At 43.4% G+C, this 14,693-nt stretch overlaps 1 protein-coding gene across 4 annotated transcripts in view; it reads right to left on the bottom strand.

The window, feature by feature from the left end:
* RUFY1 (RUN and FYVE domain containing 1) overlaps window positions 1-12,125 on the bottom strand; it is a 51,606-nt gene extending 39,481 nt beyond the window's left edge. For 2 of the 4 annotated variants that reach the window (XM_019661397.1, XM_019661398.1), the window contains exons 1-3: window positions 11,819-12,125; window positions 4,166-4,339; window positions 2,194-2,311 (exon numbers count right to left, since the gene is read on the bottom strand). In XM_019661397.1, the coding sequence (XP_019516942.1) occupies window positions 2,194-2,311; window positions 4,166-4,339; window positions 11,819-12,116 (590 nt within the window). In that variant the 5' untranslated portion in view covers window positions 12,117-12,125. Of the gene's footprint in view, window positions 1-2,193; window positions 2,312-4,165; window positions 4,340-4,460; window positions 4,556-4,593; window positions 4,650-11,818 lie in introns of those variants that run through there. The other 2 variants (XM_019661400.1, XM_019661399.1) reach the window with 2 other exon arrangements.
* Window positions 12,126-14,693: the final 2,568 nt, after the last annotated feature.

The following is a 14,693-nucleotide window of genomic DNA, read 5'->3' as shown; positions in this document are numbered from 1 at the left end:
GCAGTGTCACTGGCCCTCATATGTGGGATCCGAACCGGGGCCCTCTGGCATCCCAAGCGAGTTCTTAACCGTCGCGCCACTCGGCCGGCCCCTATACATCATTTTAATGTGCATTTTTCGCCTTATTTTTTTTGCTAATGACTTAATACTTGCTATTTATTTTATATGTATTTTAGACTATGAAAATGATGGTAAACAAACAGCAAATTCCAGTGATTTTCTTATTCAAGTTCAAAATGGGTCATAAAGCAGTGGAGACAACTCGCAACATCAACAACGCATTTGACCCAGGAAATGCTAATGAATATACAATGCAGTGGTGGTTCAAGAAGTTTTGCAAAGGAGACGAGAGCCTTGAAGATAAGAAGAGTAGTGGTCAGCCACTGGAAGTTGACAATGACCAATTGAGAGCAATCACTGAAGCTGATCCTCTTACAACTACATGAGAAGTTGCCGAAGAATTCAATGTCGACCATTTTACGGTTGTTTGGCATTTGAAGCAAATTGGAAAGGTGAAAAAGCTCGATAAATGGGTGCCTCATGAGCTGACTGCAAATAAAAAAAAAATCGTCATTTTGAAGTGTCAACTTCTTATTCTATACAACAACGGACCATTTCTTGATCGGATTGTGACGTGCAATGAAAAGTGGATTCTATATGACAACCAGTGACAACCAGCGACAACCAGCTCAGTGGTTGAACCAAGAAGCACTTCCCAAAGCCAAACTTGCACCAAAAAAAGGTCATGGTCACTGCTGGTGGTCTGCTGCCAGTCTGATCCACTATAGCTTTCTGAATCCCTGAGAAACCATTACATCTGAGAAGTATGCTCAGCATATTGATGAGATGCATCAAAAACTGCAACGCCTGCAGCCGGCATTGGTCAATGGAAAGGACCCAATTCTCACGAAAATGCCCCACCGCATGTCGCACAACCAATGCTTCAAAGGTTGAACGAATTGGGCTACAAAGTTTTGCCTTATCCACCATATTCACCTGACCTCTTGCCAACCAACTACCACTTCTTCAGGCATCTCGACAACTTTTTGCGGGGAAAACACTTCCACAACCAGCAGGATGCAGAAAATGCTTTCCAAGAGTTCGTCGAATCCCGAAGCATGGAATTTTATCCTACAGGAATAAACAAACTTATATCTCGTTGGCAAAAATGTGTTGATTGTAATGGTTCCTATTTTGATTAATAAGATGTGTTTAATGACTTAAAATTCACGGTCCAAAACCGCAATTACTTCTGCACCAACCTAATACATGCTGTACTGCAACTCGCCTATTTTCACAGGGCTCTGCAGCAACAGGGTTTAGTGAGAGTAGCGGGTTTCAGAGTCTAATAGACCTGTGTTCTCTTCCTGGCTATCACTTACTTCTTGCCAAGGGGCCTTGGGCAAGTTACTCACCTACTCTGAGCCTCAGTTTCCATGCCTGTTCATGAGGATACCTACCAACAGCTTTCCTAGAGGCTCCTTGTGGCAGCTGAATAACAGAATGTCCTTAGCAGGATGCCTGGCACATGGCACACCCTTAGTAAATGGTGGCTATTATTATTATTATCTGAAAATGGAACAGGCTGGTTCCCCAGGAGAAGGGTCAGGCAGAGGCTGGACAGTTGCAGGGGGCTCTTTTGCATTGGCCCAAGTATCTCTAGGGTCCCTTCTAAATGCAGATTTCATGATGACACCTTCTTTGTGCTCTGATGAGTTTTTGATTTTGAGCCTATGGTTGGGATCCCGAGGGCAAACCCTGACACAGCAAATGATTTGTTAGTTCCAGCCTTTTCACAAATGTCCCTTGCCCTAGAATCTAAAATCTGGACCAAACGATATTATTCAGAAAAACTGCCCAGATATATCGGAAGCAGTGATTTCAGGAAGGTGACTCTGTTTCCTCCTATAACTGCTCTTCATGTGACAGTGTCTTTTCAGCCTATTTGACCTTGTGTGACAAGCATCACAATCCCCGTTTTAAAGAAAAGGAAACTGAGGCTCAGGGGCAAATCTTGCTCGAGATTGTGTGGATAATAAGCAGCAGAACTGGGACTAAAGTCTAAGCAGAGTGTGGCTCATGCTACGATTTGTTCTAAATTAGAAAATGTTTTACCAGCAAGGAATTGAGAAATAGGTAAATACAAGGGAATTTTTTAAAAACATTAAATCAGTGTAATGACTTTTCACTCACTTTAATTCTGGTAGATTTCTGACACTAGTTGCTATATCTGATGCTTCTGGACAAAGTTTCTCCACCAGCTCCAAAGGACCAAAGAAAGATTTATTTTGGCCAATAAAACTCTTCTTAACTAAAAGGGAAAACAAAAGTGTTATACATAAGAACAGGTTGCAAAGTGTCCTCAGGGGTCCACAGTCTCTTTCCCAAAAGCCAAATAAATGCTTCAGATTAATCTTTCCATTTAATTCTTCTAGTCTTGCAGACTGGGAGAGGCCAGGTAACAAATGAGCTCTCCCTTCCTCTGGAGATAGGGACTCTCTGATGTACCCACTAAGCTCTTTCTCCAAGTATTTATTGCCCATGAAATAAAACAAGTGCCTCATATGATCACTTGGGAAATCCTTCCCCTTCCTCCTTCCTACCTGATGCCAAAATCAGTGCTTGATTTCAAATGAATATTACCATCATCCCTTGTCTGAACTGCTGTAATAACCTCCTAATAAGTCCCCCTGCTCATATTGTCACTTCCCCACCCTTATGATCTGTATTCCACATAGCTGCAAGTTCTTTTAAAAATGTAAGTCAGCTCATGTTTTTCTCTTGCTTAAAATCCTCCAAACACTCCTAGAATAAAATCATAAAACCAATTCCTCACTGAACCTTTATTTTTTTAAATTTTAACTTAATTTTATTTTTAAGATTTTATTGGGGAATTTGGGGAGGGGAACAGTGTTGGGGAATTGGGGAAGGGGACCAGCCAAGTTGTTGTTCTTCAATCTTTGTTGTGGAGGGCACCAGTCGCCATCTGGCTTCCTGTCGGCAGCTCGTGGCCTCTAAGCTCAAGGTGCTGTGTTCAATCTTAGTTGCGGGTGGGCATAGCCACCATCCCATACGGGAGTTGAACCCAGCAGCCTTGTTGTTAAGAACGAATGCTCTATCCACTGAGCCATCCGGATGGCAGCTCAGCTCAAGGTGCCAAGTTCAGTCTTAGTTGCAGGTAGGCGTAGCCCACCATCAAACAGGCAATCTTGTTGTTACACCATCTGAGCCATCCTGCCACCTGTTGGCAGCTCAGCGACAGCTCAGTTCAGGCACAGCATCACTGGCTCATGTGGGAATCGAACCGGCGGTGCTGTTGCTCAGAGCTCGCGCTCTTAAGCCAACTCTTAACCAACTGAGCCACTTGGCTGGCTCTCCTTACTGAACCTTTAATGGCCGACATGATCCAGCTCTTTCTACCTCCCTGACCTCATCTCCCTCTCAGCACATCTCAGTTACCTGGTGTTGTCCTCAAACCAAGGGAGGACCTTTGCAACTGCTTTTTTGCTTTCCCCAAATCTTTGCACGCGGACTCCTCCTGAAAGTATCGGCTCATGTTTTACCTCCCCAGAAAGATCTTCCCCTCACTAGAGCTGAAAGGTTTTTTCCTTGATTCTCTATCATTTAACACATTTGCTTCCTTGAATTTGTAGCATTTTGTAGTTACGTTGGTTAGTTTCTGCATTTATTGTGTCTCCTCCTCCAGAACTATGCTGTCCAACATGTCCCTATCCACATGTGCTACTGAGCACTTGAACTGTATGTAGCTAGTGCAATTGAGATGTGCTGTAAATGTAAAGCACAGTGGATTTTTAAGCCTTAGTATCAAAAAAAGAATGCAAAATATCTCATTAATAAGGCATTCTAATGTTGATTATTGTCAAAATGATAATAGTTTGGATATATTGGGCTCAACAAAATATATCATTAAAATTAATTTCACTTGTTTCTTTTTCAACACAGCTACTAGATCATTAAAAACTGCACAGGTGGCTTGCATGGCAATTTCTAATGGACAGTAATGCTCAAGAAAGTCACATCCTGTGGGCCGGAACCTTGTCTGTTTTGTGCGTTGCTGTTATCCCAGCACCCAGAACAATGTTTGGCACTGATGAATACATGCCAAACAACAGCTAGCCCAACTTTCCCCGCCCCCTAGGCTCACCTTTCAGCCCATGTTTGAGGCAGTGCTCCATCACCACAAAGAATTGCTGCAAGGGGGCATGGTCCGCATCCAGGCTGCGGCCCAGGCTCAGGGCGGACTGGAGCAAGACCTTGATGCTGAGTTTCATCATGTGCATCAAGTTGGCCCGCTCCTCCATCATCTGGCACTTGGAAGCTGTGGGGCAGAAGCAGGGACAGCTTCGTTAGTGGACTTAAGTGTGTTCCGGGGTGAGGAGGCGGGACAACGGAGGTAAGACGGGCAGGAGGCAGGCGGTCTGCCAGGAGCGCGAACGTGCCGATAACTGGGGTTCGCAGTCACCCGAATCCTGATCCTTGCAGGACGCAGTCGCAACTGGGCGTTGGGTCAGACTCAGAGGCCTCTCTGGCGGCTCTGCGCGTTGCCAAGGCGAAGAGACTACCAAGACTCACCGCGATTGGTCTCTCCCACTCCCGGCCTTCAGTTTTCGATCCGCTGAAAGGCGCAAACTGTAAGAAGCCCTGCCCCAAGCAGCAGGGCGGGCTGAGAAAGTATTCCGCCCCCGGATGCTTCTATTGGAGGAGCCCAGCCCTAGGTCACGCCCATTGGGGGTCGCGGCCGCCATTTTGCGCTCTCTGCCGTGTGGCGGTGGTCCGGCCGTTGCCTAGAGCCTCGGGACCTGCTGGGTTGTCTGACAGTTCCACCCCAACTTCCTTCGGGGAAGCACCTGCTCCTCCGTTTCAGTCTCAAATTCTCGTTGTAGCCCGCCTTTCGCCCAGAATTAGTGGACAATTACGAGTTTTACACGTTTGTAAGTAAAACCGTTAGAATAAAATAAATTAAGATGTCTTTCCATTTCAACTCCATTAATCTTATTGCTTTGTATTGAGGGTTCAAAAAGTTGTCTTCAATCAGTATTAGGTATCCATGACAAATGCTTACCAAATGTTCCCTCAAGCGCAGGAAACTGTCATTCTAGAAATTGGGTAAAAATGTAGGCCCCCCCAGTCCTGGCAGGAAAAATAACCCCAGGCACAAAGGGGGCCCCACGTGGGGCAGCGCGTCCCTTTCCGTTTGCGCACCAACCTGTCGTCTTGCAAATAGTCACCAACTGGAAGGGGGCGGGTCGTATTTAATTTGCAGTTGTCTGATTACTACTGAGGTTAATTGTCATGTTTATTGTCTCCTAGTATTGTGTGAATTGCTTGTTAAATCTTAACTTGGATTGATCTGTGTATTCTGGATGTTAATCCTTTGTTTACCTATTTTTATTTCATGGGCATTAATATGGACACATAGAAGAGCAGCATATACAGAGGGTGTCAAAAAATGTATACACATTTTAAGAAAGGAAAACTATTAAAATTGTAATACTCAATATATACCAATAACAAAAGATGAGTACAAGTCAGGTTCGACTTCTGCAATTACAAGAGGTGCTTAAACAAAGTGGTTACCATCAGCGTCCAGACTTGATTACGGCGAACTACTGCTTGAGCAACTCTGACCAAAGTGTCCACTTGTATACATTTTTTTGGCACCCCGGTATATGTGTAACTAAATAGAAAAGTATGATATTATGACTGTGAATTTATAATAAAGGCATTTGCTAAGTAAATATTTAGATTTGAGACAGCTTTGGATTAAATATTCTCAATTCTCTCAGCAAAACGTAAGATGACACCTCCTGGGAAACAGAAATTGGTCTAAACATTTCATATCAGTTGTGGAGAGAGAAAAATGGGTTAAGTAAAGCATTTGGGTAGGGGTGGTTTAATTATTTTTAAATTTTGAGAGAATGCTATGTATTACATTTATAAATTTGAAAGTTTAATGAAATGGATGATTGGCAAAGTAAATAAAAATTGTAAAACCTCATCAAGAGGAAGGAGAAACCCTGAATAGACCAATAACCATAGAAGCAATTTGTAAAAATTTAACGTTATAGAAGACCCTGGGCCCAGGTCTATAAACTAGTGGTCTTCCAATCAGAATACATATTCAGGAAGTTATGCAGAAGGCTAGGCAGGCCCAGGTGTTTTAAAGAAATCGCTTCCGGGTCTTCATCTTTAAAACGAACTCTTTCTTGTAGTCCGCAGATTCACTCCCTACCCTTTATCTTCCTCTTGATGCATTGACCCCACATGGGGGTGAAGCCTCCTTCCATGATTAATCAAGCCACAAACTGCATGAAGAGCTTCCAGTCTCCCATTGCTTTATTGTACTTAGTAGTTAAGGAAACCTGGTGTTGGGGGAGGGGGTTGATCTCTAGCCCTCTGCTGGGTATTCTGAATTTAGAAAGTTAAAAAAAATAATCCCCCCCCCCCCCCCCCTGAAATCTGCCAGTCTCAATACTCTCAGTACCCTAGGATGTGTGTCATTAACTTGATGGACATGTTCCATAAATTAAATGAGCCAAAACTGTANCCCCCCCCCCCCCCGCCTGAAATCTGCCAGTCTCAATACTCTCAGTACCCTAGGATGTGTGTCATTAACTTGATGGACATGTTCCATAAATTAAATGAGCCAAAACTGTAGCTCCAAGTTTTTGATGAAAATGGATTTGAAGTACATGTAAACTAAGTCTTTTTGTCAAAAGATACGTATTTTATCGGCCAAGGTGTATTGAAATAAGCAATATTTAGCTGTCCCCAACCATTCTGAGTGTTCTGGGTTAAACAAGGTAACTACGTGAAAGAATTACAAACATAATTATCACTTGATAAATTTGGTAAAGACTTTTTTGGTGAACTTCCCAGAGGTTGAGAAGTCATATATTTCTTTAATATAACTAGGCTGCATCATTTATTGCAAGTCCGGTTTTCATTTGCTTTGAACAAAAATAAACAAAAAATAATCACTGACATTAGATCAATGTGATTTGGGGCATATAACTTTAGAAGGAGTCCAAAGACTTGAACAACATTGCTCCAACTCTCTATATTTCTTATTTGAACTAGGTTTATCAGCGATCACATCTATTAAAAAAGGAATAAAATTCATGCTCAGTCCTATCACATCTTATTGGTAAATCATATATATTTACCTACAGATACAGGCTAATGAAAAAACCAATATCATTAAGAGAAGCAATTCCAAGGAAAATTTATGTATAATTATTTATATGCTTTTTATCAACTTAGCATTACTAATCATTTAATGGTAATTACTCCAGAAGAAAAATTTTTATACACTTAGAGCTTTAGTCACAAGAAAAGTTTATTAAATATTAATTTATTTACATATATTTGGCTGAGACATATGCTTGGATGACCAACAAAAAATTTTAAAACACATGAAAGTGGAAATTCAAGTTCAAGGAATAAAATAAGGTAAAAATATTTCAAATATGAAATAACTTGTTTATTTTTAAGATGAATGGTCGTGCTTATCAAATCAAGGTATTTTATGTACATACCACTTGATACACTTAAAAAGGATGTAACAGTTTTATTTCAAAAAGTCAGTATTTACAATAAGCCAGAAAATGTATTCATTTTAAAATTATGAAGAATTTTATGTCAGCTTTAAAAGTTGAAGTTTTTTTCTAGGGGGTCATGTGAGCAAAAAATGTGAAGACATATTATAGGTGGTCAGGGCTGGGTGGCAGTGGCTCCCCACACTGTTCCTGGGGATAAGGCAGTGTGTCAACCATCTCATCCACCCCCCTGCTCAGTCCTCTATTTACATTCATGCTCAATTTAGAGTTTTGGAAAATTTGAGCTGGAAGGATCTTTAAGTCAGTCCATCTCTCAATTTTACTAGCTTTGTAACCTTGGCAAAACTGTTAACATCTCTAAGCTTCATTAATACCAGTTCAACACAGCACACAGAATGTCACAGAATTCTACACTTATTGAATTGCCAAATAAATGATCTGATCAGGGATCTAGACCTTGACCCTTGTAGAAAGGGGCCAGGCCTATAACCTAAATGAGCATCGCTGAGAGGCTGGGCTGGAGAGAACATGAAGCCAGCCACCCTCTTGCTGGAGGAATGCTGTCGTCAGTGCCAGATCAGAGTTTTCAAGAGAAGCTGGTGATCTGGATTTTTATGTAAAACCTACTAATTGCCTTAAAAATGTTTTTTTTTTAATTGTTTTATACTGTGCAGGGTAGAAAAAAATGCAACAACCAAAGGGCTGCCAGTTTGTTGTAACATTTGGTCTAGAGAATAATCACTCAGGAAGGGGAGTGGGCTGTATGTATTATTTTTGTTGGGTTCTGCATTATAGAGAATTACTAGATTTTTATAGATTTGAGTTTTAGTTTTGTGTAGCCAATTGGTTTCTTGAAACATAATTCAGTATGGTGTTATCTTGTACTGACAAGGAAGGAAACTTTTTTTACACTTTTGTAATTTTCAGGAATTTTCACTTATTTCAATGGCTAACTTAAGGAATTTAGCAATGTGAAGTGGAAAAAGTTATTGTGCTTCATTTTGGAAGGAGCTGCACCATAAAATAAAATTTGCCATGGAAGAAAACAGAAAAAGCCACAATATTTGCCTTTACCTAATGGCAAATATAATTTTAAAATCAAAGAATGCCTTCTTCAGTGAGTACCCATTGTGCTGTGCTCGTTAATTCCATAAGTGTGTGTGTTTTGTTATTCATCACTCTAGAAAGCAAGATGTGGAACCTTGTGTGTATGTCCTTTGGTTTGCATGAAAACTATTATGTAGATGAAAGGATGGCTACAAGCATACACACCCTCGGAAAGATACAACAGGATTGGGGTCAGTTTCTGGGATGAAGGACTGCCTCTACACAGGTCTTCTTTAGTATCGTTTGATTTTTTTTTTTTTTTTTTAGCTGAGCCATCCTGCCACCTGTTGGCAGCTCAGCGGCAGCTCAGCTCGGGCCGGGCATCAAACCGCTGTTGCTCAGAGCTCGCGCTCTTGAGTGAGCTCTTAACCAACTGAGCCACTCAGCCAGCCCGTTTGATTTTTTTTTTGTCTTACCATGCCCATTTATTATCTTAATTGGATAAGAGGGTGAGCTCTGAGCAACAGGGTCGCTGATTCAATTCCCACAAGGGCCAGTGATGCTGCGCCCGAGCTGAGCTGCTGCTGAGCTGCCAACAGGTGGCAGGATGGCTCAGCTGGTGAGAGCATGTACTCCTAACAACAAGGTTGCCAGTTCATCTCCTTCATGGGATGGTGGGCTATGCCCATCCGCAACTAAGATTGAACACGGCACCTTGAGCTGAGCTGCCCTGAGCTGCCAGCGGACGGCCAGATGGCGACTGGACTTGGAGCTGAGCTAGCTGCACCCTCCACAACTAAGACTGAAGGACAACTTGGCTGTTCCCCTTCCCCGTCAAAAATTAAAAAAAAAAAAAGCCACCAAAAAACCAAACAAGACAACTATGTGAACACAATCGCTGTGGTATGCTGTGCTACCAGACCTCACGTGGATAATGCTGTACTACAAACACTCAGAGCATTCCACAGCATTTTCCTTTATATTACCCCAATTTTTTTCTGGCAAGGGGGCTGCTGACTTGACCATTGCTCCCTCTGACAACGCTGCGTCCTCTCTGCTTGTGGAAGCAGATCGGTGGGAAAGACACGAATGAGCCTGCTGAAGCAGGGCCACTTTCTTCTCCTGATCTGCTGTTCTGGGGCCTCTGCCCAGCCTGGTGCCCAGGATCCAGCTCCTTTCCCCACCCCCACTCCTGTCCTACCGGAGGCTCCAAATCCAGGTTACCTTGGTGGACTAGCCACACAGCTCCTCCCAGCTGTTCCCCACATTTCAGCCCTTGTTCAGCCATGTTCACAATTTTTGCCAGAAGTGGCAGTTATTTAATATTTTCTTTAAGTTGTCTAATTAAAAAATCTATATGCGTATGTTATGGCATTTTACCGTAAAACTATTTAGAGGTGTCAAGGCATCGAAGTGTTGTGACTAAGAGCACGGGCTCTAGAGGCAAGTGTCTTGGTTCAAGATAGGCTCTATTTCTAAGTTAACTTCTCTTTAATTCAGTTTCCCTCTTTCTATATTAAAACAGGGATAAAATGGTACCTATCACATGGGCTGAAGCCATGGGCAAAGGCGAGGAAGTCAGTCTCCCATTTGTGGGTCCTAAGGCACTGCACCTTTCTACAGAGATGCAGTCTGTATCTGGTTGGGGTGGGTAAGAGGCCCAGTTGCCTGCCTACTGTGCTGTGGCACTGCCAGCTTGAGGCATGGCAGTGGACACCTTGCCCTACCCTAAGATTCTGAAGGCGTGACCCCAACCCTGCTTAGGCCAGTAGTGCCCCAGGGCAGTCTGAGTGGGCCAGGGCAGCTGAGAACCTGTTCCACGGAGGCAGTGGAAGGTGGGACCACATGTGAGCCCGGCTCTAAGACCCCTACACATGCTCCTTTGTTCCATTGGACTTCACTTACAAAACACAAACTCAGATATAATTACTAAGAATTTCAAGCATGGGCACAAGAATCTCAGTGCCTGTAATGCACTAATTACACACCATGAGGCCAGTCCTGCTATTATGTGAGGATTAAATGAATAATGTATGTACAGATCTAAGACTAATATCTGGCACCTAGGAAGCACAATACAAGTGTTGGCTATTATTCATAGCACTACCATAAGTGGAAAACAAGCATTTTTCAAATATGCATTTGTTCAAATATTTATTATTCTGTGCTAGGCACTGTTCTAGGCACTGGAACATTTTATTTATCAGTGAACAGCTAACATTATTTCTTACTACATGCCTCGAACTATCTTAAGAGGCTTCCAGAAGACCCCAGGCCTTGATTCTGGGACTGCCAGTGGGTAGGTGTACAAACACCCACTGACATGCACAAAGGGGGCAAGCTAGTGGGAACTAGATTCCTGGGTTGAACAGGCCCTCATTACCTTTTAGTCCTACTTTCCATTGCCAGAATCTGAAGTCAGATTTTAAACTTTACTCCTTAATCTTTCTTAACCACTGAAATTCTTAAAATTCACTATTCTGATGTAAGTGCTGACTTCTAATAGCAAATTTGCCAGTGTTGAGGACAGAATCAAGAAACCTCCAAGGCACACTAATGTTTCTTAGAGACACTTCAGTCTTTAGTCTGCTCTGCCCCACAGCACTTTCCGGATGCAGAAGAAAATGTTCCCAGTGCGTTATGCAATACGTTAGCCACAAGCCACCTGTGGACTACTGAGTCACACATTTAATGTTTCCATTCTTCTAATGTGCTGATGACAAGGGCTGAAAGCACTGTAAGGAATCACTGGATAAATAAAAAACTCCCCATTTTACTGGCTGGGAAGTGTGGTGCTTTGACGCCTCAGGGAGAGTGGACCTGCTGTCACACCTGTAGATGTGAGCCAGGCTAGCATTTTGAGATTTACAGAAGAGAACAAAACAGTCCTGGGTTTACTTAAGTCCTTAAAAAACCCGTACAGATAACCTGAGCTCAAACTAGTACGTTTTCTTAAGGTCCACCAATGAGAATAAGGACGTTGTCTGGGGAACACAAGTGGGAGTCACCACCCAAGCCACGCGTTCATCTCTGCGCAGCCGCCAAGTGTAGAGAAAACAGAAGAGAAGCCAGGAGCGTGAACACGTTGGCTTCTTATAATCAGTCTAACAGGGTCTTGCCAGCCCCGCTCCTACAGCCAACCGCCATCTGACCCACGCGGGGGGCGGGCGGGACGCTCCCGCCGGACCTACCTGCAGGCGCCGCGCCGTCCGTGCCGCCGCCCGCGCTGCCCAGCCCCGCGGCCGCGCGCAGCGCACTGCCGCAGCTCGCCGACAGGTTGCCCGTGGCCTTGCGCGCCAGGGTCAGGATGGGCGCGGACCAGCCTTCCGCCGCGGCTCGCCGTCTCGCCACACTGCGCAGCTCGCCCGGGCCTGGCAGCTGGCTCTGGTCCACGATCTCGAACTCTTCACCCTGCTCCAGCTCCGACTCCTGCACTGGCCCCGGCCCCGGCTCCCGCCCCGCCGGACAACTGGCTTCCTCGTCGGCCATCTTGGCCGCGTCACGTGGCCGGAGGCCGGAGGCGGGAGGCGGGAGGCGGGGGGCGGGGGTTGGGGGGTCAGCGCTCTCACAGCCTTGCTGTCCTATTTTCCTGTTCTCGACGTCGGCCTTCTTCTTCACCACCCTCTCTCCCTCCCTTCCACTTTAAGTAGGTTCAGGAAAGTACCGGTCATAACCTAAGCAGCGCCCCTATTCCCCCCAGTCGGGAGGACTTGTTTCCGTGAAGTTACTCTTGAGCCCGACCTACAACACAGCCCCCATGGCCTTAGTTTTCTTTGTGACACTAGTTCCTCTTTTTTATTTTCATTTCATATTTTACTTTTTCTACTTCATCACTTTTCCGCAGCAGTCTTCAGAACAAGCAAGGGCTGGTAAGGAAACGGACTGGAGAGGCAGGAAAAGATTTTTTTTAAATTAAGTACCTAATGTCACAGCTTGGCAGGAAAGAGCACACTGAGGTGGATTGGAAATCCAAAGGTCTGGATTCTGCTGTTAATTGGTAAAATGGGGACAATAACAGAGTCTATGACATTATTAAGTAAGATTTTGCGATAAGGCAGACGTTAGCAATTGTGATGGCTGTTATCCAACCATACGGCTTGGGCAAGGCACTCTACTTGTAACAACTTACAGTCTGTTTTGTCATTTGGAAAAGAAGGGAATTTGACAAAGTAGAAACTCAAATATAACCAGCATTTGACACGCTTTTTGCGAAGTGCTGCACATGGGCACCATCAAACCAGCAGAACTGTTTGGTTTGACTCCCAGAGTGCTTAACTTTTAAATTTAAATTTTTAAAGTTGTTGCAAGTATCTAGAAATCAACAGATTTTGCATAAAAAGCTGGATTTTAGCTATTTCTTGAAGCATCGGAAGGTTTGGCAACAGTATATTTGCTGATGGCAACGAACTGGTGGAGTGGGCAATGGCTGCCCTTTAGAAGCCCCCGTTCTCTGGGCGTGTAGGGCCAGCCCTGTTCACTAGTTTTCATGATCTATCTGGTCTCTGAAAGCCAGTTGTTTTTAGTGGGGTGGGGAGTGAGTAGGGAATTGGTGGGGATGATATCTGAATTGTCACAGTGATTGAGGGTTTTAGGTAGTCCGGAATGACAAAGAGTTGTCTAGGATCCTTCAGGACTCTCATAAGTGAAAAGCTTGTTTATAATGATCAGAGCCTGGAGCCTAATTCCATTTTACATAAAAACATAAGCTTTTCTCGAGGAGAACAGTTTTAATATTGTATCAGGCTAGGTTATGCTTTAGTAACAATAACCCTAAATCTCAGTGGCTTCCCTTAACAGAAGTTTGTTTTTCATTATGCTTCACTGGGGGACCTGGGCTGTTGGAGGTTCCATCACTTGGAGAAATTTTGCATCACTGTTAAATGCCCCAGCCTGGAAGTGACAGCCTTCACTTATACACATTTCATTGGCCAAAGTAAGTCACATATCACCTCTAACTTCAAGGGAATTGGAAAGTTCAATTCTAGTGGAGTTGGAGAACTGGGAATATTGGTGAGCAGCATAATGACTACCATAAATGTATTTTGAATTTTCCCAGAATGCAACAAAATTGATTTGTTCAGAACCTAAGAGTTATTAACCATTTCAGAATATCATGTCACCTACAACGATGTTGTTTTTGGTATTGGAGATGTTAAGACAATGCCTGTCCTGTCACAATCATGGCTATTTTATTGTATACAAAGGTGCAAATGGTTACATTTCTTTTAGTGGTAGTTGTGCCTCATTTACATATTGAAATACATATTATGGACTTATTTCTCTTATATTACAGTTAGGACATATTTTTTGAAATTTGAGTGTTGGTAGGTTTATTATCTATGAATTTCGTTTCAGAATTGTAAATGGGGCATTATAGAAGATATATTTCTGATAGAGAGGCAGTTGAGTGTGCAGGTTTATCTTAATTCTACTAGCAACAAACAGGAATTCTAAATTCTTTTTTTTTTTTTTTTAAAGATTTTATTGGGGAAGGGGAACTGTGTTTTTCCAGGACCCATCAATCAGCTCCAAGTCAAGTAGTTGTTCCAATCTAGTTGTGGAGGGCATGTCTCAGTCAAGTCGAATAGTTGTTTTCATTCTGGTTGTGGAGGGCGCAGCTCAGTTCTAAGTCCAGTCGCCGTTTTCAATCTAGTTGCGGGGGGTGCAGCCCACCATCCCATGCGGGAATCAAACAGGCAACCTTGTTGTTAAGAGCACTCATTCTAACCAACTGAGCCATCTGGCTGCCCATTGGCAGCTCAGCTCAAGTCGTTGTCTTCAATCTAGCTGTGGAGGGCGCAGCTCACTGGCCCATGTGGGAATCAAACCAGCAATCTTGTTTTTCAGAGCACATGCTGTAACCAACTGAGCTAACCGGCCGCCCCTTAAATTCTTTTACTTTTTACTTTATGTGAGATCAACTTTGGAGAAATCTTGGTAAGAGGGGTTTTGGTGAAAAGGATGTGTATGATTACTTTAGGTTCAATTAGTAAAATTTACAAGACAACCTAACATATTTGTGTTATTTTCTATGCTTTACCATATGCTTGAAATGCTCTGTAATAA

This window comes from Hipposideros armiger, unplaced genomic scaffold, assembly GCF_001890085.2.
Source record: "Hipposideros armiger isolate ML-2016 unplaced genomic scaffold, ASM189008v1 scaffold_347, whole genome shotgun sequence".
Taxonomy (NCBI): domain Eukaryota; kingdom Metazoa; phylum Chordata; class Mammalia; order Chiroptera; family Hipposideridae; genus Hipposideros; species Hipposideros armiger.
This window is presented reverse-complemented; position numbering and strand designations above follow the sequence as displayed.